This window comes from Microtus oregoni, unplaced genomic scaffold, assembly GCF_018167655.1.
Source record: "Microtus oregoni isolate MIOR12 unplaced genomic scaffold, Mior012 000042F_ref0000377, whole genome shotgun sequence".
Lineage (NCBI taxonomy): Eukaryota > Metazoa > Chordata > Mammalia > Rodentia > Cricetidae > Microtus > Microtus oregoni.
The window spans coordinates 12,636,172-12,657,578 of NW_024543209.1; the positions used below are offsets into that span (position 1 = coordinate 12,636,172).

Here is a 21,407-nt window from a genome sequence, read left to right on the forward strand (position 1 = left end):
CCCACTAGCCAGACAGGGCACCAGGGTTCCCTATGACTACTTAATGCTTGTTGAACTGGAATGCAAGCCACAGTGCAATAGTAAGACCATGTGCCATACACCCTCGGTAGCCTAAGCAGCTCATGTTGGTTAGCTTTTTAGCTGCACTGCAAAGCCTTAGGCAAAAACCTTAAAATAACATGGCTGTACTCTATAGATCATTTATGTTCAGAGCAGAAAATAAGAAATTCCACTTTTTTATCTTCAATTTTCAAACTAAAAAAGTAAAGACTTAAAAACAAAACCAAACCCATATAAACCCATTTAAAATGTTGTATAGAACTAACAAGAACCACTTGAATGCAATGTGTTTCTCAATATTGCATAAGTATTTTTGGCTGAAAAAAAGAATTGACAGAGAAAGTGGACAGAATATGATGGCAACTAGAACACACACACCCTGGCTTCTTTCTTCTAAGCAAAGTTGAATGCATAACTCTAAGTCTTCATTTTCATAAATAGAAAAGGAAGAAAGCATTTTTAAATGTCTTCTATATACACTGTGTAAATTGACCTATATTGTAACGAAATATATGGGTCTGTATTTGGGGAACCATAAGGCCAAGAAATAAAAGAATGGAGAAAGACTTACTACCCACTGCAGGACAATATGGGTTATTTCCAAAGCACCATCCCCCTAGAGCAAAACAAAACACATGGATTTCATTGGAAAAGCTGATACATATTCATATAGAAAAGCACTTTAAGAATGGGCACAAAACAAGCTCTGTTTTGATGTAGGAGGTTCTTCTGTTCATGTGTTGCTTTCATTGACTAATGAATAAAGAAACTGCTTTGGGCCTGATAGGGCAGAACTTAGGTAGGCAGAGAAGACAGAACTGAATGCTGGGAGGAAGAAGAGCAGAGTTAGAGAGACACCATGAATCTTCTACCTGAGATGGACACTGGTTAGAATCTTGCCAGTAAGCCACAGTCATGTGGCAATACACAGATTAATAGAAATGGGTTAAATTAAGATGTAAGAATTAGCCAATAAGAAACTAGGGCTAATGGGCCAAGCAGTGTTTTAATGAATACAGTTTCTGTGTGGTTATTTCTGGTATAAACTAGCCGGGTAGCCTGGACAAATAAGGGACCCTCTCCTTGTAACAATTGGTGCTTCAACATGGTCAACTAACTCCACATAAAACCTGAGAGGGCTTGAAAAGGAATTATAAACACAAATATAGAGTTTAACACAGCTTTTTGCTGTTTGCGGGCAGCATACCACAGAGAGATTTTCCTAGCTCAGCAGCCTAAGCAGGAAAAAAGTGGTGGTTTTAAAATACCAGTTTTCTGGGCTGTGCCAACAGCGCAACCTATGTCTCTTGCGGGAGACAGAGCATCTGGATGGGGTTTCTGAGAAGATTGGTGCAGCTTGCTTGATGGCAACGTAGACCAGCTTTGTGCCTGGAAGTTGGTCAGTGTGCATGGCTCAGAGATACAAGCAGCTCTGCCATGCTGAAATGTGTGGAATGTGGGCAGGAACTCCCGTATTTGCCATAATAATAGCGCAGCTGTTAGACTGGGCGGGCAAACAGGTGTTATCATATTACCCTTACTAATGGCACCATTTAAGCTTTTAAGAAGTGCTTAGCATTTTAAGAAGTGCTCCTGGACAGTAAAGAATTACAGATTCACAACAGCACAGATTCAGACATAAACGACCTCTAAACGGTTCACAGTGTTGAATAAATGCACGTAGGCTTGGGAGAGAGAAGAAAAAGAGTATAGAGAGTCATAAAAATAAAGTTAATGTTTAAAAAAAGGATAAAGTCTTTAAAGAGACATAGTACAGATAATCATAGATTAAAGAAAGTAAGGAAAAATAAGCCACATGAAAATGGAAAATTCACAGAGAGTCTGGATTTTGTGTATTATTATGTTTTCTTTAAAATTTTTGACTGTAAAGGAGCTAAGTACAGAGAGACATTTCATTGTATGGGCTGCTAAATTAAACCAACATGTATATTATAAATATATCTTGACTTCAGAATTTGGGTCTAAGGATATGATGCTTTAGAAAGAGGTTCTTCTTTTGTTTTCACAGAAGATGAGACCCTGTGGATTGCTTCTAGACCAATATGGTTTGATAGACCATGCCCCCCTAAAAGGTTGCTGTGAACACCCTCAAAAAATTACTTTGCTCAACTGCTGACTGAGATGAACCTAGCACACGGGATACACCATGAAAGACCTGATTAACAGCACCCCCATACAGCACGAAGCAGTTTGGAGAGAAAAAAACTGTGCCCCATATTTCTAAATATTGTTTATAACTATTTATATTTAAAGGGGATGTGATATAGATATAAATAATTTGCATTGGTATGGATCTTGCTTTATTGATGCGAATTTAAGGTGAATTTTGTTATATGTATATATATTTCTGATCTTGATTAAGGTATTGTGATTGTATAGTTCATTTAAAAATGTAATGTATAATTAAGAAACACAGGTGAATAGATAATCATCTATATTAGTCAAGTTTGTAATCATGTTAGTTAGATTTTCTAGATGTGCATAGATATATTTCAGATGGATAGACATTCTTCATATCTTTCAAAGACTACAGAATATGGCATTTAAAATGTTTTAATAACTTAGGACTTTTCATGACAATGAAACGATCTGCTCCTGGCAGCACGAGCTACTTCAAGAGGAAGATGGGCATTGAAGAGGCTCCTTATGGAGCTTGCTAGCCATTTGGGCAAGAAACTGCTCTTGCCTGGACTGCTTCACTGGACATGCAGTACCCACAGAGAGATGACTGCTGAACTTGCCTAAAGGTGAGATGGTCCTTCAGGGTTCCTGCTTCATGAAAGTGTCTGCCAGATGTTCTGCAGGATACAGAAGAAAGTGATTGAACTGTCTTTGAAATTTCCTGCTTCGTGGAAAAGTCTGCTAGATACTATGGGCCTGAAGGCCAAAGATGGATGCCCCAACAGTACAAAAGAACAGCGAGGTATCTCTGTCATTTCTAGAGTTTTGGAAGTTGCTTACAATGCACTTTCTATTTACTTAGGTAATATTATATCCTTTTGGAGTCTTTGATGGAGTTGAAGAATTTATAGTCATAGTTATTGTTCTCCTTAGTTATGATAAAAGATAAAGTAAATATAAGTATTATAACTATAATTCTTATTTGATACCTGTTTTGTTATATGTAACTTTACTATATTAAAGTTAAAGCCTTCCTTTTTGTTTAAACAGAAAAATGGAAATGGTGTAGGAAGTTCTTCTCTTCATGTATTGCTTTCATTGGCTAAAGAATAAAGAAACTGCTTTGGGCCTGATAGGGCAGAACTTAGGTAGGCGGAGAAGACAGAACTACATGCTGGAAGGAACAAGGGCAGAGTCAGAGAGACACCATGGATCTTCTACCTGAGATGGATGCTGGTTAGAATCTTGCTGGTAAGCCACAGTCATGTGGCAATACACAGATTAATGGAAATGGGTTAAATTAAGATGTAAGAATTAGCCAATAAGAAACTAGAGCTAATGGGCCAAGCAGTGTTTTGATGAATACAGTTTCTGTGTGGTTATTTCGGGTGTGAGCTAGCTGGGTGGCTGGGACAAACAAGGGACTGTGTCCTTGTAACATCATTTAAGGTTATAATTCAGGAAGGAAAGATGACAGGCACATTTGCTCAGCTCAAAGTTGTGAAACACATGCTTGAAAGGTTAAAATTGTGAACAAGAATGCATCTGGGCATGATGCCTCATAAACTTTGGGCTCATAATAAAGGAAATGGCATGTTGAAGCTGTGTTGATATAGGAATTTGTTCCCAAAGATTGCCTGACAGTGGTGACTAGCAATGTTTTGTTTGTTTTTTTAGACAGGGTTTTATTATGTAGCCCTGGCTGGCCTGGAATTTTATATGTAGACCAGAAAGGATGGCCTCAACCTTGCAGAGATCTGCTTGCCTCTTCCTCATGAGCGCTAGGATTAATGATGTGCACAGCTATGCCTGACTGACAATATGCTCTGAAGTGTCTCTCTAAGTAGCACTTGGTGGAATGTTCATAGTTAACTGAAGCTATGGACATTGACTGGAAACAAAAGTAGGTCATGATTAAAAGTTATCCTTGAAAAAAATTGACTATTGATTATGAAGAAAGCAAAATAGGAGCTGGAAAGCTGACTAAGTCATCACGAGCACTTCATTTGCTGCTCTTGCAGAGGACCCAGGCTTGGTTCTCAGCACTCACGTGGTAGCTACAACCATTTCTAGTTCCAGTCCCAGGAGTCCCCACACGCTCTTCGAGCCTCTTCAGGCTCCAGGCATGGCACGTGAATATGGACACATGCAGGCAAAACACTCATATATATAAAATAATAAAAAAAATTAAATAGAATAAAACCCTAAAAGCAGAAGACAATATAAAGTGCTGACAAGAGGGCAGAGAGATGGGAACTTTAAAATCCCCTTTTGTTGTGAGTAAAAATGGTAACGGGGACAACAACCATTGAGAAAAGCAATACTGAGGTTCATCCAAAACCAACCATTCCAATTCTGGGTAATCCAAAGGAAATACGATTCTTATGATGACGAGACACCTGCATACCTGTGTTCTTCAAAATGCTGTGACAATAGCTAGCATATGGGGAGGAAGCCTAGCTGGCCATCCATGAACGGATAAATGGATAAAGAAAGAGTACATAGGCAGAGCCTGGTGGCCTTTAACCCCTGCATTCAAGAAGCAGAAGCAGGCAGACCACTGTGAGTTCAAGGCCAGCCTGATCTACCTAGAGAGACCTGTGTCAAAAAGAAAAAGAACTGTCCATATGCACACTAGAATAACTGTTTCAGCCACTTTGTGTGAAACAGACCATCTGATGAATTTTTCTTTTTGGCCTGGTTCTGATTTTCTACAATAGGTAAGACTTGTAGGATCCATTGTCATTTGCTTTTTTCTAAGCATACTGTGGTGGAAGGAACTTTGGGATGGGAGCTCAGTGAGGCTGGAAGACTAGCCACCCACTGCAGACTGGTAGCATGATGGCCTTGGTTTCATGCTCCCAGGCAGAATCCAGCCTGGTTTCTGAGTCCAGATGCAGCCAATGTTTGTGTTTTTAATCTTATTTCCAATTCTTTTCTCCAATGAACAATACCATGAGAATTCTGCTGTGCCCAGTGCTCTTGCCTTGCTGCATGGGGGTGAGTTGCCTTGCCGCCAGACTTACTAAATAAATTGATACCGCAGCACGGGGCAGGGCAGGGCAGCACCCAGGGTTGTTTTTTCTTCTCTTACAACTAGCTCTTAGGTAACAGGCAATTTCCTTTGTTTTTTTTGTTGTTTCAAAGATGGCTCCTGTGTCTTCTGAACACCTTCCGCTGCCAGCAAACCACAGCTGTGCATTTGACAAGGCCAGCTGGCTCCCAGAAGGCAGAGTGTTCAGCAACGTTCAGAGAGAGAAGATCATCTCCAGGTTTCTCAAAGGAAGCGTCCTGAAGAGAGTATTTGGCTCGCAGCAGCTGAGGTGGGAGGGCCCCAACTCCCAGAAAGAGGATCCCAGCTCAGCGTGTCCTAGTGCCAGAAAGTAAGTCCCTATTAAAAAGTAGACCCAAACTCAAAGTAAGCTTATCCCAAACAGTCAGGAAAACAGCTCCGTACCAGTATCCAAAGAACCAGAAGGCTTAGGCAGAAATGCAATCCCAGGGGTCAAGTCCAGCCGTAGGAGTGAAATAAAATAGGAAACACGTGACAGAGAACGTGTTCCAAGCACCAGCTGTAACACTGGCACAGGATGTGGGATTCACCGATGTGTGTGCTTCTCTTGTTTGAAAAATGTTTTAGTACCTCACTCCCATCCACCTTAGGAACAAATTTTGAAAGAAAATTTCTTGTATTTTTTTTTTTTTGGAATAAAATGGTAGCTTCCCAAGTAGGATCGTGTTGTTAAGGGGGTAAACATTAAAGGTTCATTTTTGTTGTTGTTGCTTGTTTTGTTGTATTTTTCCCAGACAGGGTCTCACTCTGTGGCTCTGGCTGTCCTGGAACTCACTCTGTAGACTGGGCTGGCCTTGATGGCACAGAAATCCACCTACCTCTGCCAGGATTAAAGACCTGCGGCACTACTCCAGGCAAAGGTTGAGTTTTGAAATAAAACTTTAAAGTAGAAAGTGAAAAAAGAAATCCTTCAAAGTGAAAACATTTTACTCATGTTTTTTTTTTTTAAAGAAGCCATACAGGCTCAAGAAAGCTAGGATACTCATGATTAATAATCATAAAAGCAAAACCTGAAGATGGGAGGAAGAGAATCAGCTACAACCAAAAGGCGTAGATAGGGGTGTGAAATAAAATCAAGTTATTAATCCAAAGCATATACTAATAGCATCTGTCTACCAGTGATGTGAGTTGTTTCCCACTGGTCAAATATATTTTTTAAATTATGTATTCTTTTTTGTGTGTGTGTGTGTACAGGTGTTTTGCCTGCAAGTATGTCTGTGAACCACCCGTATGTCTGGTACTAAAAGAGGCCGGAAGAAGGCATCAAATTCCCTGGGACTGTAGTTACAGACAGTCCTGAGCTGCCATGTGGGTGCTGGGAATCAAACCTGGGTCCTCTAACCCCTGATCAAGTTTCTTATTTATGCACCTCAAAAATGCATATTGTTAATTAGAAAATACTGACCAACTTTGTGAAATTTGTTTACACAATCCTTCTGAAGGAGATTCTGAGGTCATGTATACCTGGAAGATGAGTACCTAAATATGAAAGGCACTGAGAGACAGGCAGAAATGGAAATCTTTCCCACGAAGAATAACTAAGAAATGTTGAGGTGCTTTCCACAATAGTATTCTTCTGTGGTCATTGTTATCTCTGCCATAAGAGGAGAAGCTAAGGTGGGCTTACTGAACAATCTTAAACTCCTAACCAAAGGTTTGCTATCATTCCCTCTGATTCAAACCTCTGCTGGGGACTGAGAGATCGCTCAGCAGTTAAGAACATGTGTTCTCCAAGAGGACCTAAGTTCTATTTCCAGCACCCACATCAGGAAGCTCACAGCCCCTTGTAACTCCAACTACAGGGAATCTGACAGTCCTTTGATCTCTTCAGAAACATAAGTAAATTAATAACAAACCTTCTCTTCTGTAGTTTGTAGAAAAGATTGGCAAATACTATGGGATAGAGAACATTCACCTTATTCTAGTTCAGTTTCAAAAACACCTTTCCCTCTGTATTAAGTAGAAAGGTTCAAATTTAAACTAAAGCCATCTTGAAACTATGTCTAAGAACTGAATGCTGGCCATGACATTGAAGAAAGGTGCATTCTTTTTGGCCAATGGTGGATACTAATGCTAGGTCTGATCTACTAAGAAAATGGCCTAATATCTAACTTCCCCAGTGTGGACTAGAGTCAAATCAGAAACAAGGAATTGGAGAAGGTACCATACTTTTAGTTGCTTTCTTATACTTAACTGCTTATACTTACCTATAGTCATTCACATTTAGTGACAAAGGAAAAGAGAGCCATGATTTTGATGTCATCAAAGCATGGAAGGAAAAGCCTTTGAGTAGGGATGATAATGGGAAAGAGAGGCTGTTGAGATTAGCTTGTGCCACAGAGAATAACAGAGAATCTCAGAGGGTATACAGACCTCAGAGTGATTATTAGGAACCTGGAAGACGAAAAGAAAAGGCAGAACCAGAGACATTAAACAAGAAAGTTGAGACCAAGTAAGCCAGATACATGAATGTGGCATATGCACAACACACACCTGTGCACATATAATTTCTGTTTCCAGAGGAGACAGAAGAAAAATTCCCAGCTACATATACCCTAGGAGAGATTGGCCGGGAGTGATGGCCCCCAATTCACAGTTTTTCAAAGTAATTGTAAATTGAAAACAGCCACTTAATATATTTACAGCTCATATTTCTCAGTTACAAATTAGGGCAACTAGAAGTAACTGCTTCATTTAGTTGAATTTTAAATAGGTAATTCATATAAAATGTTCAGCAGTACGGTTGGTACTCTTAATATACCGTGCTTGCCGGCAATTATTGTTTGACAGTAATTCAGTTAACCCAAGCATTTTATGGGTGCCTACTGTATGCCACATATTCTGCTAGATTGAATAAGGGTAGATTTTGTCTTCAAAATGTAGAAGAGATATATTTTATATCTTTTGATGAAAAATTTCCACATTAATCAATGACTTAGGCAAGCCACTATAATACAACCCAGACTAGCAATCTCAGGTGAATAGTTAGCTGTTGATTCTTCCTCAGCAGTTGACTCCAGTTCAAACCTGCAGGTTAGAACAGAACAGGAGAACTGGTAAAAGGGAGAGTTGTGCAAAACAGTGAAATTATCTAAGGTGACTGATATGTATAAGGAGTTAGAGAGGAAAGGTGGAAACAACCACTTTAAGCTGCACTGAAGAATTAACATTTCCTTCTTCAAGCCTTGGGAGAGCATCTGACGAGCTATATGTCAGAGCTACTATGGGAGACAGGAAACAGCCTGGAGGAGGCTAGACCTCCCAGAAGCCTGTGGGGAATGAGTCTTTCTCTTCATCACTTGATTGTGCCCCCACTATGGGTTCCAAACAGTTTTAAGTAGGGTTGGTCACATAATGGGACTGAGCAAACGAGACCCTTTCTTTCCCTCACTGCTGTGCATAAACAGATGATTTTTAAGATCAACAAGTAAGCAGGCTCATAAACAAGACTGCAAGTTGTACAAAGGGGTAAACATAAGAGGTTATGAAATGGGGTAAGGTGGGCAGGAAGGGCTTCTCTAAACCTTTCTAGGGAAACAGACTAAGTGCAGAGGAAGGAGACAGACATCTATTGGGCGGGGTTGGGTAATCAAAGATCTTCAAAGCTCTTGAAATTATGTTCAGTGTTTGTTATTTATGTATTTTTTCTAGAAGATAAAAGGGCAGTGCTCCCAACCCTTACAGAGCCAGTGTATTTGTTGAACCTTTTGGAATTTGAGTCTAAAGCCTGGTGTTCATCAGACAAAGTATTATCAACAAACAATTTTTAAAAATCTCCTTAAAGCTGGACATGGTGACACAACTCTTTAAATCCAAGCACTCAGCAACTTGGAAGGCAGAGATTTCTCTGAATTCGAGGCCAGCCTGGTTTACACAGCAGGTTCCAGACTACCCAGGGCTACAGAGAGGAAACCCTGTCTCAAAACCAAAATAAACAAAACCCCTCAAATGTCATTACTGTATTATACTGGCATTTTTAATAGTCATTTACTTATATAGAGAGTGGCTCTTAAAATTTTTTATCTATACCAAACTGTTCTGAGAAAAGGCACTTACTTATATGTGTATAAGTTCTAATTATACTATATAATATATATATATATAATTTACTTCTTTTCCATTTAATTTGTAGAGGTGGCAGGAGATGCTCATTCGGGGTTACAAAACTGTACTCTTATAAATGTATCCTAGACAGGCTAAGTATATTGGAATAGATGTCTGTGAGCCAGGATCTGGGTACCACAGGCTTACTGGCCACTTCAAGAGTCCTCAGCCACACCCAGAGAAGGCCTGTGGAGCCTCATCAGGGCCAAGAAGACCTACAGGTCGCTAGGAAGCCCAGAACCTAGGGAAGGAAAGTAACGAAGGAATGCCTAGGGAAGCCCTAAAGAGCCTAAAACATCCCCAAAATTTTGGGTCCGGGAAGGACCAGGAGTGATCAAAAAGACTCCAGGAGTTTCCCAGAGAGCTAAGAAGGACTAGTAAGGCCAGGGAGGATCTTGCGGAAGGCAGTGGGGAGCAGGGGCCCCACAGGGATAGGGCACTGAGGATGTCAGATTGGCTGAACCGCCTGCAGGGCAGCGCCCCCGCGGGCCTGGCGTCCCCCAAGAGGCTCGGGGCTGGGTGGAACATGGAGTGGCGGGGACAGCCGCGCTCCGAGCTCCGAGGTAGTTGCTGGGCAACGCGTCCTCCCGCCGCCCGGCCTGGCCCGGGTGCGACCCCGCCGGGGACGCCCGCGGCCCGCAGCCGCCTCTCTCCCTGTCCTCCCGCCGCAGGAAAGCCGAGGCCCAGCCGGCGCCCGCCGAGCTGTTGACGCGTCACGAGGAGGAACCCGCGCCCCGGACAGAAGGCGAGGAAGAAGACGCCGGCCAGGACACGTGGGTCTTCGAGGCGGATGAGTAAGAGCCCAAGCCACCCTCAGGGTCTCCCTGATGTCCTGGGCCACTAAGCCTGGTACAGTCAGGAGTGGAAGGTGACCCGCCTCCCTACTCATGGGAAGCTAAGGCTGCAGACCCTGGAATGGAGGTCACAGAACGTGTCCTTGTTTCCAGCCCTTCCTCCGGGTGTGGTGCCTTACTGGGGGGGGGGGGGGGGCACACATCTGAGTGATCCCAATGGCGCCCCTGCTTCTTAGCAGTCTGCTACTTTCTGGACTTTTCAGCCCCAGAGTCCTGGATGTGTATAGCAATGGATCAGGTAGTTTATTGGTTCTTAAACTACCTGAGCTATAAATATTCCCTGGAGATAATACTTTGTAAACCATTAGTAGATCTACTGGCTACTACAGTGGTTTGTAATTTTTCTAATTGTCCAGACCTTACTTATTCCAGTGATTGCATTAATGTATAACTCTCTATCGAATATGGTCATCTTAAATACTACTGGGGGATTTTAGACCAAATAGTTTGGGATTGGAAAATACCTGGCTCTCTGAGTTTTTTAGGGAAATATGATATGCATGAGATTCTTGCCCTGCCTATGTGTAAAGGTGGCCTTACCTATGTGTAAAGGTTAGTTTTGCTTTCAGGTGGGCACATTCCATTTCGAATGATTAAAAGCAGGCTTGGGGTATGTTTTTAAATTTGAGATAACTCTCTGTATTTGTTTTTCCCCAAATTGTCTACATCATCTTATCTGACCTCAAACCTCTGGCTTTCATTTCCTAATATCCCACTAACTAGATCTTGACATTTAGTTTTGTCTGCCTGGTGTCCATCTGGCTTGCCATTGTCTCTAATGTTACATGGTTGCCGTCTCTGCTTTCTAGACTTTTTGTGGTTGGTAGGATGCTGCTGCTCCTGGGATTGGAATCCAAGAGTTCTGACATTGAGCTATACTTCTAGCCCTTCTAAGCAATTTTCTTAACAAAACTTCTTTGAATAAAAATGAAAAACCTTCCCCTAAGTGTGCCTGTTCTACGTGTAGGACTTCAAGGGGACAGACAAGCAGCTCCAGCAAAATGGGAAGAAAAAGCAATGAGAACTGTGGCACCATCCAGCATGTGTCAAGCATCTCTCCGGAGGTACAGCAGTGCTCTTGAGATTGCGACTTCCGCAGGAACAGAGCTACAGAGAGTCCTCCTGTGAGAATAACGCTCTGCTACTGCTCTGTGAGCAGTGTCTGCTGAGCTTTCCCCTTAGCCTGATTGATTACCAGATGAAAAACAAAACAAACCCCTGTTTTTAACAAATGGAAACAATCTCATTGAGGATGGCACTATGTTGCCAACTCAGCAATATTCTCCTTATTTTCTCCAATGTCTGTTTATTATATATCAGTAAAGGTGTTTGGGATACCAAAAACATAGAGCCAAGCCTTCAACCCTGGAGAAACTGGCAGTCTAGTCTTCTTTACCATTTGGTACAGTTGGTTCTGTGTATAAGCAGGTCTTTCTCATTGCAACATAAGGATATGTTTTGCTCACATGTGACATTTCAGATACCACAGTCCCAAGAATACATAGCCCAAAGAAGCTTGAGCATCCCCTAGGCTCTTTTCAAAATCCCAATAGCTGGTTCTCACCTCCGTCTTTTTAAAGGGAAATCGTATTCTTTATTTGTATGAATATGTGTATGTTGCCTGCATGTATGTCTGTGCACAAGCATGCAGTGCCTATGGAGGTCGGAAGAGGGTGTCAGATCCCCAGAAATCGGGAGACAGACAATAGTGAGTTAGGAGTTAAACCCAGGATTTCCAGGAGAGCAGTCAGTGCTCCTAACCCTGAGTCAGCTCATGGGTCTCTCACCCTCATCTTCCTAAGTTAGAATCTGTAGGATTTTCCCCAGTGCTTAAGGCCAAACACAAACCTTAAGCGTGATACCCAAAGTGCTCTAATACTGAGTTACACCCTCAACCCTCAATTACTTTTCTAAAAGCCCCCTTTCAGATGATTCTCATGGAGATTGACCTTATTTATATTACTCCAGCCTCATAAAAGTATCAATTTTGTTTTCAAAATCTTTAAAGATGGATAGTCTGTAGCCTCCTTTACACACGAAAGTACCCAGAGAAACCTCTCTGTGGGCACATTAAATCCTCACAGGGAATGAGGTGTATTTCTTCTTCCGCAGCCCAGAGGCGCTGCCTGTAATACCCAACAGTGCATTTGCTTAGAGATTCAGCCACAAAGGCTTGTCCCGGCTGGAGCGCCTCGTCAGCCTTTTCCACTTTTATTGGAGTCACCTTCCACACACACCCTAGTTTTCTCCCGGACATCTGCCCAGTAGTAGATATTGGCACTTTCCACCTATTTCTGGCTTTCTTTGGAATATTTTCCACGTGTTCCCTAACACCTGCAATTCAGAATAAGTAATGAGCTGCTTAGCACTGAATATAACACAAGGATAGGACCTTTTCCGTGGCTGATGATCAATGCTGTAGGCTGTGCACTCGATGCACAATGCTTGACGCGTGCACCCTCACGCACCAGTGAAACACTGACTAGGGCGTTTCATTGTATGTTAGAAGTCAGTATTGAAAACCCACGTGCCACTCTTTATAACAAAACCATGCATTGTAAACGCCTTTCCGTCCCCCCCTCCCCCAACAAGCTGGTAATAGTTGGGTAAGAGGTGGCCGCGTGCTCCACAGAGATGTGCTGATTGCCACTGCAGAGAAGGCAGAGGGTGCTTACTCTCCGTCAGCCTTTACCAGAGAATGTATAAAGTGGTGTACTAGGGCTTTGAAACACCAATACAAACTTTATCCTTTAAAATGAATATTGTTTTAGAATCTCTCTCCGTGGAACTTGGATTCAGAAGAGACCTTTGCTGACAAAGAAGGCCAGTTACCTGGGAAGGATGGTGCGGCAGGTAGTGGGGAAGCCCTGGATGTGTATGTCATACCACAAGAATTGCACAGATCAAAGGATTTAAAATCTTAACCTACTTTATATAACTATTAATTGACATTTTTCTTATACATTCTTTCAGGCAAAATGAACAAGGTAAGGATGTTTGGCTTAAAGTAACTCATAAAGCATACTACTGGAAAATTATTTGCATGCTCTTTCAAATTTCTCTCTTTCTCAAGTCTAAACTTGAAATTTTATTTCTGGAGAGTTAAAATCGTTGCCATTTTACAGGGTTATAAATTGGTGATTCAACTACAATTTTGGAGGGGTCTGGTCATACAGGCCTGAGATCCAGGGACTTGGGAGGTGGGAGCACAGAGGGACATCTGCAGCACAGTTAGTCCAGGATTTGTTTGGGCCACCGAGTGAAATGAAAATATGACTGAAGGATCAGCTGAGAGGGAGAGGGCTTGCTTAGCATGCATGGGCTAAGTGTCACCCCAGCATCACGAAAGAAAGAAAACTAAGGATTCCACTTTAACTTTTCTCAGTATGGCAATGTGAACCGAACTTGGCAGTAATAAACTAAATATAGCTTTCTAGTCATTGTCAAAAGGACAGTCATGTGTGCCCTTAAAATGTCTTGAAGCATTTGAAATGTTCACTGTCCTCCTTCGTGGTGAAAATAATCTTTCCGTGTACCCTTGTATATCAACGTGTGAAACATTTAACTGTAAAAGTAATATTAGTGGTATCTAAGTCTCATTAATTAACAGTGCAGAAACAGCAGAGAGTTGGGAGGACGTTGGACTTTGTTAGAGCGTGACTTGCAAGCAGGGCTGTGTTGTAGTCAAGTCTCCTGCTGCCTTGCAGAACCACCTGGGCACCCCGGCGGAACAGCTGGTGCTGCAGCTGACCGTGTCGGAGCATGCTCACAGTGGAGTGCAGGTACGATTTCTTCCCTGCACCCTTCGGTTGCTGCTGGGGACTTCTCAGAGCTCTTAAACACCGTGTGTGCTTTTTGTATTAGCAGAACAGTAACCAAGGGATATTTCAGCTATGGAGTTCTCCTGTCAAAAAAGGAAGTACCTCGGATAGCAGGTAAGAAAAGTGTCAACATATTGTTTTTTTTTTTGTTTTTTTTGTTTTTTTTTTGAGAAAGGGTCTTACTGTGTAGGCCTGGCTGCCCAAAGGATTAACCCCAAGTGCTGGGATTAAAGGCATGTACTACCAAACCTAGCAGAAAATAGACTCTTAATATTCCACTGAAATCAATTTAAATATACTTGTTAACTGCTTGAGATAGAAAGATCCAACACAATCAGGAAGAGAGATATTCTGTGCAAATAATAGGAAATTACAGAAAGTCACTCTAAAAAAAGCTCAGTGTACGTGTACTGAACCCTTCCAGTGAGACTTAGATGGAGCCAACTGGGCCTCTTATTGGAGGGCAAGGCAATGTGGCTACAACCAAGATGACACGGAATCGTAGGGACTAGTCCTAATGGAACGGCAGAGCTGAAGGAGATGGGCAAACCTACTTCTACCAGAAAGAACTCTTCTGGGAACAAGAATGTCAGGTTAAAGGTCAAATGAAGGGCACTGCATTTCAGCAGAGCAAGCGCCCAGTGCGGGAGCGCGCTGCGATGGTTAAGACAGAGCACGGAGTTCACCCCTCACAGAGGTGTGACTTCGCCCCTCTCCACCAGTGAGTGCGGAATGAGAGTGTGATGAGGCGTAACCAGAGAATGTGGCTAGTGGCCGTGCTGTAGATACTGTGTAGGCTTTTGCTGTAGAGAAAGGAGTTTGGTATCAGGGAAGGATTTTAGAGCAGTTTAAGCAGCATTCTATGTAGTTTTCTCCTCGGCCTAGCAACAAGTAAAGAAAGTGACGAAGCAGCAGAAACTAAGCTTTAGTTTGCAGAAGTGTTTAGAGTTCAGCCTTGAGAAAGGCCTGCTCCTCAGAGCGGCCCTGAGATGCACTCTGAGAAGATAGCCTCTCCAGGCTGTTGTCTCAGTGGTACAGAAGGCCTTCCCTTCTGATGTTCCTCTCCTACTGTACTGCGTGGGCTCCTGCCTGTTAGTAACCTAAATTTCAAATCATTTTCCTGTGGTGTTTCATAGGCAAGGTGGCATTCCCAGGCCTTAGCTAAGTGACCGTTTCAATCACTTTTACTACAAATGAAAGTCTTTTTCAAAGACTTAGATTGTTATTTTTATTAAATGTTGAACCTAAAAGAACTAAGAAGCCTTTGAGACTACATGTCAAGTAGGTGCATCAAACCTTTCAATATTACTATTTCTAATTATCTCCCACCCCTACCCATGTTGTGTATGTGTGTCTGTCACTGCTGCCCAGGCTAGACTCAAATGCCCAGGCTCAAGCTGTCTGAATGCCTGAATTTCCCATGTAGCTAGGTCTACAGGTGGGCATTGTTGCTACCTGCTCTCTAGTTAGCTTTAAAACAAGCAAACATCCAAACACAAAACAAAACCTAATTAGAAACCCAGTGTTCTTTGGTCTGGCTCCCCCAACTCCTGTTTTCTATATTATTTTTCCAGTATCGTTTTAATCTAATGCCTAGACAATTACCAGGGGCTACATCTGAGATAAATTTTATTTGACAGATACTGTTGAGTTCATTATTTGCTAAAATAATTTTTTAAAAATCAGAGTTTAACTTTGAAGTCTTTATTACAAGTAACGCATATATATTCTTTTTTAAATATTTATTTATTTGCTATGTGTACAATATTCTGTCTGTGTGTATGTCTGCAGGCCAGAAGAGGGCACCAGACCTCATTACAGATGGCTGTGAGCCACCATGTGGTTCCTGGGAATTGAACTCAGGACCTTTGGAAGAGCAGGTAGTGCTCTTAACCACTGAGCCATCTCTCCAGCCCTGCATATATATTCTTTAAAAGTTTCATGTACTTCGAGGTCCACAAGTATTTCACTGTAATTTCAATGCTACTCAAAGCTACAGGTAGTCATTCTCTGGTGTCCTGTTCTTAGACACTTAGCTACTTTAAGTACATACACATAGCAACAGTTAATCATTTTAAGTCATCATCATGGGCTTAATTGTGCTTTCACAAGAGTTGCCCATCAGTTTTTTTAGAGTATACCTTAAGACATTTATGTAGTTGCATCTAATTCGAGTATACTTGGAAACTAACATTTTAGAGGTAGCTATGTGCATGAATGTTATTGGAAACTAAACATTAACCTATCTTTGATAAAGGCTACTAATATTATTTTAGAGTATTTTTTTACATCTATGAGTATTTTGCCTTCATGTATGTATTGTATGCCTGGTGCCCATGAAGGTAAGAAGAGGGCATTGGGTCCACTGGAACTAGAATTATCAATGCTTGTGAGCCACCATGTGGGAACTGGAAACTGAGAACTCAGGTCCTCTACAAGAGCAAGTACTCTTAATTCCAGCCTCGTTATTTAGTAGTATTCTAATTCTACTCAAGAAGCCTCTAGTTAATTCTTTTTTTTTTAAGGGAATTAAAAAAATCTTCAGCAGAAACTGGCTCCAGTGTAGCCAACAGTGCCAGGCTCTTCTCTCTAAACCACTTGTTAACAAGTGGTCCGGGTTTGACAGACAGCAAGCAAGTCAGTGCTCATCCTGGTCAGTTCATGGCAGCAGGGCTCTGTTGGCCCTATGCTGATGGAGACTTCCTTAAGGATAGAAGTGAGTTTCATCTTGGCTCATACTCCACTATGGGAAACAGCAATAGTGACTCTATATCTGCTATAAATTGGAATTTGAAATACAGAAACCTCAATGTGGAAGAAAATGTCACAGATGAAAGTGACTTATCGGAAAGTGAGAAAAGGAATGACTCTTTGCTCAGCTATTTTAAAAAGATGGACCTGAACTTAAAGCCAGAAACAATAGAACACGTGGAGAGATCCTTCTCAGAGGAAGCAAATGAAGCATCTGTCTACGCTGACTTTCTCCCTGCTCCTTTCAACACTCTGGACTTGCACAGATTTGCCATGTCAAAATGTGAGAGCTGGAAGGCCTCGGTACACCCTCCAGAAAGCTCCATTGAGCGGTTAATAATTCGTTTATTGGAACTGGAAAGATTACAACATTTGACCATACAAAGAGAGAAGCCAAGGCTACAGAGCACGTTCTCAATATTTTCCATGGCAGAACGACCTTCTTCCTCTAAAACCATCGCACTGAAAGCCAGGCCACCTAAGTTTCCTGACACATTGACTCTACAGACCTCTAGTGGAGACAGAAGTCGAGACAAGAGAAAAAACAATTCCTGTTCCGGAAAGCCAGAACAAAATGTCTCTAAATGGACCTGGAACGGTGCCAGCAAATGTAAGTCGAGCTCCAGATCACTGCTAAAATGCTCATCCTCTGCGAAACAGTGCGCTGCTGCTCTCGATGACTTCAAGAATGCCAAAAGCGCCATTCTAAACCCTTGCCAGGAACTCCCACCCAAGCCTACTACTGCCCAGGCAACTCCACCACTGGCCAAAGTGGTTTCAACAAAATGTCTCCCACCAAGGTCCCCAGTTGCAGTTTCTCCCATACCCCTGTCTTTTCCAGAAAATCCAAAGGAAGAAAGTAAGGCGCCAAAAGCCAAAAGGAAACTTCACAGGAAAAGCATACTACTGAATAAAGCTTTCCACACTCAGAAACAAAACTGCCTATCACCTTCTCTCATAGCCAGAGGCAAGTGCTCACCCACTGACCAAAAATAGCTTCCGTACATCTCAGTGTGAGTAAATCTATTCCATGAAACCCATCAAAAATATGGTTCATCATTGAGAAACAGGTACTAGAAATAAAAACCACCCCACCGTTACAAAATGACTTCTCGATATGCTATGGGGTAGAACTTGTGACGTCACTGCCGTCTCTACAGGTAGTCAAGGGCTTCCTCACTGACATACTGACAATCCTTTGTATGTTGTACTTCCAAGAAATGTCTCACTTAGTAAAGCAAATTATTCAGAAGACTGGTTTTTTTTTTGGTGATTGTTTTCCAATATGATTCCATCATCAATAAATGGTACAGTTGGCTTATTCTGTTGCAGTTATTGTCTTATTCTAATATACAGCCAGGTAAGAGTTGCAGTTCTCTGAAGTGATTGTCTTAGTCCTTCCTGTGTTACAGCTCTGAAAGGAAAGGTATCCTGGCAGTTGGGGGGTGGGGGGTCAAGGAATACCACAAAGTCACACTGCACAACAAACCTCACCTGAGAAAGAAACAAAGAGCGCCTCTCTATGTTATTAGTACATCTAATCCCTGCCAATTTTGTCGTACCAGGTGGGCCAGTGAGTCCATTTGGCCCTGGAGGGTAAGGATGGTCTAACTCACCCATTGGAGATCTTGGATGGACTCAGAGGAAGAGGTGGCTAACAGCTATGGAAGTAGTCAGCCCCACTGTTTCAGCGGTATTGCCCGTGACTATGCCCCCGACTGCTAGCACCTGGACCTCTCGTTAGTCATGCTGTGCTTCTATAACCTGTGATGACATCCAGTAGGGGTTCTTTCTAGTTTTAGAAAAAGGAACACCAGTAGTCCTCACTGTCCGCTATGTCCAGCAAGTCCGGTTTTATCCCATGCTTTTTCAGACCCAGGCCAGCTGGCCTTAGTGGGTTCCCAATAGAACATCCCCATTGTCTCAGTGTGTGGGTGTACCCTTCACGGTCCTGAGTTCCTTGCTCGTGCTCTCTCTCCTTCTTTTCCTGATTTGGACCTTGAGATTTCTGTCCGGTGCTCCAATGAGGGTCTCTGTCTCTGTCTCCTTTCATCGCCTGATGAAGGTTAATATTCAGGAGGATGCCTATATGTTTGTTAGTCATTTCATAGATTAAAGTTTTAGAAGGTTATGCTTCAGTTATAACAAATTTATATTTGTGTATGCTGATAATTAGAAAAAAGTATTTTGTAAAAATCCAAGGAAGTGAGATTGAATAGATAATTAAAAATTGCAGCGTTCTAATCAATAAATGAGATGGATATGAAAAAAAAAGAAAAAGGAACACCAGAGCACAAGTCTCCAACCACCCAGCGGGTAGGCAGTGATAAACTTGAGTGTCTCAGAGAATCGAGGCACTCGAACTGTTTGGGCTGCATGGTAGACTAAAGATTAAGATATTATTGCAGTCCACGGAATCCAGGGTGCCCACAAAGCATGTTTCTGAGGACTTAAAGCAGTCTGTGTGGTGATGTGTGTGTGTGTGTTTTAACAAATAAAGATTGTCTGAAGATCTGAGTGTGGAGCTAGGCACACAAGTTAGCCAAAGTGACCAGGCAGTGATAGCACACACCTTTAATCCCGGCACTCAGGAAACATGCAAGTGGATCTCTGTGAGTTCAAGGCCACCCTGGGCTACACGAGGTTGAATCAGTCTACAAGAGAAACAGAGCCTACTGGTGGTGGCTCACACCTTGAATCCCACCCAGGAGGTGGAGATAGGAAATGATATGGTTGGGTAGAAAAAGGAATATAAGGCGGATGGAGACAGGAGCTCAGGATTCAGCCTGAGGTTTCATAGAGAAGGCATTCAGTCTCATTTCTAAAGACAGGATCTCTTATTCAGTCTGAGGATTTTGTAAGAGGCGGCTGAGCGCACTGCTAGTGGCTGGTTGCTCTGCTTTTCTGATCTTTCAGCTTTAACCTCCTAATGTCTGACTCTGGGTGTTTATTATTAAGACCAATTAGAATTCACGCTACAGTCTGTGATAGCAAGAAGTGAGATGCGGGAGAAACAAGGGGTGGTAGTGGCATTTGCCTCGGAGTAGTTAATAAGTGGTGAGGTAAGAGCCCAAAATTTCAGTCTTACAAATCTTGAGATAAGATTTATACCTTAGCAATAATTAAGAGTTAAACCAAAACCAAAAGAGTATGAGATGAGTGGCGACAGACCCACTGGGAGTAGTCTGTCCCCCCATTTTTTCTTTGCTCTCCTTTCTCTTACATGGTCAGGTGGCTCAGTTAATATGGGGCAGTAATATTTTGTACTAAACCTTTAAACAAGCATGCTTGGGTCTAGAGGAGGGGAAGCCATATGTCAGTCCCAAAGCCACCTTTTAATTGAAACAGGACAGCATAAAAAACAGTCTAATGCCACCCATACCTAAAGGACACCTGATCCCTGTAAAACTGAATCCCATAAGCTGAAACCAAAAGAAGGCTTAGAGGTAGGAAATTTCTGACCCCTAGCTATAGACAGCGGATGCTGTAGGAGGGAGGTGAAAGCCACAGCAGCCAGCAAGGAGGCGTGTGTTTTGGGTGTGTGCGTACTGCAGCTGGTCTACCGCTTTGCTTTCTCCCCATCCTGATCTGTCAGGCTCATGGCTTTCTCTTTGTAACAAACTTAGAGATCCATCAATGGTAAGTTATAAGACAGAATGTTTAAACTGTGTGTGTAGTGTGCGTGTGTATTGGGGGGGGGAGACTAAAACACGGCTTGGAGTGGAGAAAAAAGAAAGTTTGAACTTGGGGAATGGGGAATCTCTTTGCATTTCCCCAATTGCTTGAAGTATTTGTAAAATCCGAATAATGTTGGAATCTATAGTACTGTTAGGCAATCATTTGGATTGGTTATCTAAGGGATATTGAGGGCATATTTGATTGCAAAAGTGAACAAGTTTAGGGTTCTTCGGGTAAGGTACCAGGTGTAGAAGATGAAGGTTTTGTAAGGGCATCTCAAGGGAGAATGGGAGGGTATGAAAGACACCATTCCCATGGCTGGGGGGAGGATAAGCAGGAAGAATGTCACTGCAGCCTGTAGTTGCAGGTGTCCCCAGGACTCAGAGAGGACCAATGAGGACCAAGCCATTTAGTGGGTCATCACCGTATTCAATGGGGGTCAGAGTTAATAGCCTGGCAGCCAGGAGATCTTGGTACCAGGGCTTTTGATGAGACCTGCAGGCTTGCCAGAAAGTGACAAGAAAATCAATCTCAGGAACAGGATCTCATCCATGGAGAAAGTGTTGGGAAACAGAGTCACAAAATCCACAAGGGCCTAGAGGAGCTGTAGGATTACAGGCCGCTCCAAAGGGAAGGCAGGAAAAAGGGAAGAGGCACAATAGCCCACTGGGCCTAAAAGAACTATAGGATTGCAGCTCTAAAGGTGGGGGTACAGGGTCAGGTGAAAAAGGCTAGCATACACTTTTAAGACCTTGGTTTGAAGTACCTCTGCCTCCAAGAGTACCCCAAGGGTGCTGGACCTCAATGGTCACTTCCTCGGACTCAGGGAAGCATTTAGGCCTACCAAAGGGGAAATCACCTAGTTAGGTGGATGGAGTGCCAAGAGATGGGTGAGTCTGTTGCTGCTGTAATGGAGATGAGAGA

The 21,407-nt window shown here is 42.5% G+C and overlaps 1 protein-coding gene across 2 annotated transcripts; it reads left to right on the forward strand.

Moving 5' to 3' along the window:
• The first annotated feature begins 10,002 nt into the window (after positions 1–10,002).
• Positions 10,003–18,037, forward strand: Fam217a (family with sequence similarity 217 member A). 2 transcript variants are annotated; one of them, XM_041632955.1, is made up of 7 exons: positions 10,003–10,173; positions 11,201–11,297; positions 13,005–13,108; positions 13,207–13,220; positions 13,941–14,015; positions 14,101–14,168; positions 16,580–18,037. In XM_041632955.1, exons 1-7 carry the CDS (start codon positions 10,170–10,172, stop codon positions 17,799–17,801), a joined length of 1,584 nt encoding a protein of 527 aa, XP_041488889.1. In that variant the 5' UTR covers positions 10,003–10,169; the 3' UTR covers positions 17,802–18,037. The 2 variants fall into 2 exon arrangements, with proteins under 2 accessions (XP_041488889.1, XP_041488890.1); XM_041632956.1 differs by having other exon boundaries at positions 13,005–13,086.
• The last annotated feature ends 3,370 nt before the right edge of the window (positions 18,038–21,407 follow it).

Bases quoted from the DNA above. Each gene is read 5' to 3' on its own strand.
- Fam217a (XM_041632955.1), top strand. The intron at 14,016-14,100 runs GTACGATTTCTT...TTGTATTAGCAG, and splicing joins ATGCTCACAGTGGAGTGCAG to AACAGTAACCAAGGGATATT. The intron at 14,169-16,579 runs GTAAGAAAAGTG...TTTTTTTTTAAG, and splicing joins GGAAGTACCTCGGATAGCAG to GGAATTAAAAAAATCTTCAG.